Raw genomic sequence first — 5,386 nt, forward strand, 5'->3', positions numbered from 1 at the left:
AACACAAGAGTCACTGAACTTTCCTTAACCTTGAGTGTCTGCTTCAAATCAGCACTGTTCTGCTGTGGACTTTATCAACCTGAGACATCCTTGCAGTTTTCATCAGTAAGTAAAGTGTGTACTTTTGGTTACCTGAAGGCAAAGACTTAAAACCCACGGCTCCAGTTGCAGTTTTCATTATTTGACCAAGTTCACTTTTGACCCATGCAACCACCCCTTCGCAACAAAAATGAAGCACAGCAATTCTGAAGAATCCAAAGAGCACCTGTCTATGATTGATGCAAAAACCAGCAGAGCTTCTACTCCTTAATAAGCTTAATTTGGAAAAGTAATTGGTGTAACTCAGGCATAAAGCAACACATCAAGGGACTAAGTAAAAGCAATTTACATAAACAAATGTTCTAAAAATACAAAAAAACAGGAGAACATTTTGGTTGTTGTTGTGATCAATTGTAGCTTTAATTTCATTGAGGCAGTCCTTATTTACATATATTTTTTTACATCCATAAAGTTTCTTAAAATATATTTTAAGAACAGTGAGAGATTTGAATTATGTTTCAGCTGCTCTCCGTGATACACTTGTGTTTCTTCAGCCGTGAATTCCTGGTGAATTTCCTCTTACAAACAGGACAGCTGAAAGATTTTTCACCTGTGTGGAGTGTCATATGTTGTCTCGTGTAGTTTTTGTGTAATTCGTTTATCACACACTGAGCAGCTGTAGGGTTTCTCCCCTGTGTGGGTCATCATATATGTTTCAACAAAGACTGACTCAGACTGAAACTTGTATTACAAACTGCGCAGCTGTACGGCTTCTCTCCTGTGTGAATTCTAAAGTGTCAGGCCAGACAATCACGACTGATGAAGCGTCTTTAAGAGATGGAGCAGCTGAATGGTTTCTCTTTTGTGTGGATCCTCATGTGTTGGATTACATTTTTGCTCTGGGCAAATCCCTGACCACAAACAGAGCATTTGAAGGGTTTCTCCCCTGAGGGAATTCTTATATGCTGCACAGCATCTCCTTCATTTCTAAACTGTTTCTTGCAAACCGAACATTGGAAGGGATTATTTTTCTGAATGACTCCTCTTCTGTGTGATTATTGTTGGACTCTGAGTGGATCTCTGAAAACAGACTGAGCAAAGAAATGGGTTCTTTCCTGGAGTATTGTTTGTGTGGCTCTGTGGTTAATTGTGTTACCACACCCAGAACACCTGACGTACTTCCTTTGAGTGTTGCATTCTTTATGCACTGAAGCCAAGACTTTGTTTTTATGTTTTTTAATCATTGACTGCGGTTTCATTGCCTCCTCCCAGTCAACATAATTTTGATCACTCTCAGGCTCAGAGCAGTCTGAAGTCCCGTCATCATTGATTCCTGTCTCCTTTAATGAATCTGACTCTGACTCTCTGCTAGGCTGCTTAGCTTGTTCTGCAGGCTCTAGAGTCTCATCATCAGAGGAATGCTTATCTTGATCTGATACTCCACAGCTCTTCCCATGTCTTCCTGTTTCCATCTGTTGAGCTGAGCTTTTTGCTTTAATGTGACTTTGAAACTGTGAGGACTGAGCCTCCTCATCATCTTCACTCCTCACTTATACAGGTTTTTTAGGCTGCTCTCCTTCCTAACTTCTGCAGAGCTGCTCCTCTTCCTCTTTGGTCTGCAGTGGCTCTCAGTTCTGATTTATATCTGAAGCAAAAACAGAAACAATAAATGACACTGTAGTACACATCACTGTTTTTACACCTTTAATGACTTCCCTTTCACACCTGCCTTACTCCATTTTGTCCACTTCCTTGCCTCTTTTATCCTCATGATTTTCTTTGTTAATAATTATTTGTTATCACCCGATGTTAGCCTGACTTAAGTCACTTGACCACTCCTTGTTTGAAGACTTGGACTTTATGAACTTTGCATGGAGGGATAGTCCAGTAATGATGAGGTGTTTTTTCCTACTTTCAGTTTCTATTCATTTCAATATCAATCTAACTTAGAACAATACCAATTTTTTAGTAAAATAGAAATGAAACTCAAACAGAGCAAAACTCAGCTGACACTGATACAATCTTATAAATTAAAACTACTTGATAGATGATGTTTAAATAAAACTCACGTGCTCTGTGTAACCGCACTTCTGGGTTCAAAACAGCGTTGAGCAGTTTCTGTTGTCGCTCATTTTCCTGCTTTGAGTGATAAAGTTCCTCTTCACACTCTGTTATACTTCTTTCAAACAGTCCTAATATTTCTTCAGCGGCCGCAGCAAGTCGTTGACTGACCGCCACCCATAAAAGGTTCATTTAAGACATGTTTTCAAACTATCTTAACTATATCAAGCTATGCACGTTCGCAGATATAAATATCCACTTTCTGGTACTACCTGATAGAAACACATGGTATCTTCCGGTCTGTAACTTTCAAAATAAATCTTTAAACTTTGGGGACGTTTATAGAAAAAAAAGGAAAAAGCAAGCGACAAACTCCGGTCTAAAAATATGAGTCCAATGCAGAAGTGCTAAAAACTGCAGTTTATCGAGGATCCACTTGAGGCTGGCTCCTGAAGTATCGGAAACCACATACACACCAATTCAAAGAAGACGATCTTTACAGCAGAAATAAACATGTTTACAGCCTGGTACAAAAGACGGGTGTAGCCTGGATAGCTCATTTCTCGATCTACACACACTGTACAGAGGGGTGAATTTCTTTTCTAACGCTGTAATTTCGGAGATATTGAGATTACGAGTCTTCCAATGAGAGGCACAGCTGACTTGATTGACAGGCGGGAACACTGTAGCTTTTGGATAGGAGGCTCAAAGCCCGCCTCTTTACGTCACAATCGCTCAAGGGCAGCAATATGGCTGCCGGCGACGATTGGCCTCAAAACAGCGCTTCAGAAACAGATGGGTGGCGTCATATACTTTTATACAGTCTATGGGAAAAACTCATAACCTTCAGGGTTGCTGCAGATACTGTGAGTTAGAATACTGCGGTTGTCTTTTATTTTTTTGTTATACTTAATGTATACTACATAAAAATAATGAAGACACTGAAAAATCCGTCTTCAGTAAAAGACAAATTAAAAAAAATCTTACCACTAGTAACTTTTCCGAGGTTTTCTATATAAATGGAGGCCTTGTTATAGTTTTAAATAGCAGTTTAAAACAAGTGTCCTTCCAGTATTCAGCAACTTATCTGTCAGATCAAAAGCACCCTGCACTCGTCTAGAGAAATTAAATTAACAGTGCTGTTAGGAAAAACAAGGAAATTAGATTTGGTCTCTATCTGTAGTATAGGGTTGCCAGCATTAAAAAAAAAGACCAATTAATGTGGCAAACTAATGGTCATGCAACCTATTTATCTTTTAAGGGTTAGTATTCCTAATTCCTAATATGAGCTGTGATATTCATTGTGGTTCAGCTAAATCCAGGAAATTCCAGTTTTCATTCACTGGCTCTCCTTCTATTTGAATCAAATATAAATTATAACATTTCACACTTTCATTCCATTTTCACACTTTTGCCACCAATTGATTTGTGAACAAAACATCAAACTCACACTTTACTAGTAACTGAACACCTTGGTGGTTAAAATGAAATAGTTTCAATCTAAAAGGAATAAAGTTACAAAGACTGCTGCCATTAAAACAGTGTTGGAATGCAAAAGCTGTACATGTTAAGTAGGTTTAGCCACAATGATGTTGCCCGATGATTTGGTGATTTGTTTGAACGGGTGGAGTATCCGTCCCTGACTTTTTTGTTGTTGTCAGAAGTGACCATATTTAGACAAGAGGGTGGAGCAGGAGAGCAGCAATGAGTAAGTAAATGCTAAGTTGCTAATGCCAAGTTAATTGGCTGGCATAGTAAAAATTTTATTTTTGTTAATAGTGACATTGATTTGGAGGTTTATGTTGGCTAAAAAAAAAGAAGCTTTACAGGTAATATATATTTTTTGTTTGTTTGGAGTTTTCTTTGTAAATTTTTTGGGGCAATCTTTGCCTTCATTTGATGGGATAGCTGAAGAGAGATGGGTATGTTGGGAGTGAGGCATGACATCAAGCAAAGGGCTGTGCTGGAATCTATAGCCTCTGTATATGGGGTGCTCACTGAACCACATAACTAAACCTGCACCTCCCAAATGTACCAACTGACTGAATAAACCACCAATTTTACATTTTTCTTTTACTGAAATGAGACTGTAGCTTAATTATATGTATTTTTAAGAAGAAAATGTTTACCGACTGAAAGTAGGTTCATATCTCCTATTTTTTATACAATTTCACTTTGTTATCCAGATCATTGCCCAAAAAAAATAGGTTTAAAGCATCTTTTAGACTCATAGGTTTCTTCTATTTCTTAAATACAGTCCACAATAAGAAGGTGGGGTTAGCAAAACAATGATTTACTCTCGGAGAAGAAACTACATTGGAGTTCAAGAGCCACAAGTGAAAAATGTTGACTTCTTTCTCATAACTCTAACTTCAATCTCAAAATTCTGACATTTTTTTAAAAAGAATAAAAATGTCCATTAAAATACATTTATGTCTTTAAAATCAGAGTCTTGACTACTATTATTTTTTCATCAAAGTCTAGAATCTTAGAAGTTTTAAACTGAGTGATTGACTTATTGATTGCCAACATAACTCAAGATAATTTCTACACTTATCTCAAACAACAAAACCCAAACTTCTTTTTTTATCATTGGTAGTTGACCCAACTCACTAAAGCTAATGCAGCTTCTTGTGTTCACTTTAAGCCAGCAGTATTTTTCAGCTGTCTTGCCTCTTGGAGTCAAATATTTACTGTATGACTGGCAAAAATGAAGGATTCCCTGCACACAAGGTGACTGATTTGCCCCCTCTTTTATTATGTTTTCATGGCTTAGCTATAGCTTTGTTTTTGTAGGTTTTTGTAATTGTACAGAGAGAGAAAAAAAAAGAGATTCCCACAGACCCCCTTCAATAATGCTAATTGACATTCTACGTTGCTCACCTTCTTGTTCATTGGGTTGGGGGGAGTTGTGGGGAGACAGTGCACCTGCTGACATATCACGCGCTGAGTCTGGTAGGGAGGGCGGGGAAAACCATTTGGTATAATTAGCTAAAACGTAGTTTAGCTAGTAGACTATACCAACCTTTCCTGGAGAAAAACTGGGTTACATACTGTCACCCTTTCTTCTCTCTCCTCTCCTTCCCTCCTTTTCTGGGATCCAGCTTTGTCTTTCCAGACATTTTAGCTGCCTTTAGCGCAACTTTTGTCTGACTGAGCGGCACAGCTGATTAGCGCCACTCAGGCTGGGCTGTACCATTTCATGCCGATACAGGGGGGAATTAATATGAATTTACCTATTTTATACAGTCTATGGAATTTACCCAAATAAAGTAGAGATCTCTGA

General features: G+C 38.1%; 1 protein-coding gene across 1 annotated transcript; it reads right to left on the reverse strand.

Annotated features, from left to right (window-relative positions):
- Positions 1-455: 455 nt before the first annotated feature.
- On the reverse strand, positions 456-4,998 carry LOC117814042 (gastrula zinc finger protein XlCGF8.2DB-like). Its single transcript, XM_034685155.1, is given in 6 exon segments — positions 456-675; positions 677-747; positions 750-1,058; positions 1,060-1,173; positions 1,176-1,684; positions 4,984-4,998. Coding segments are annotated over 5 exon segments (948 nt in total). The 5' UTR covers positions 1,512-1,684; positions 4,984-4,998; the 3' UTR covers positions 456-557.
- Between the last annotated feature and the right edge of the window lie 388 nt (positions 4,999-5,386).

This window comes from Notolabrus celidotus, chromosome 6 (genome assembly GCF_009762535.1).
Source record: "Notolabrus celidotus isolate fNotCel1 chromosome 6, fNotCel1.pri, whole genome shotgun sequence".
Classification (NCBI taxonomy): domain Eukaryota; kingdom Metazoa; phylum Chordata; class Actinopteri; order Labriformes; family Labridae; genus Notolabrus; species Notolabrus celidotus.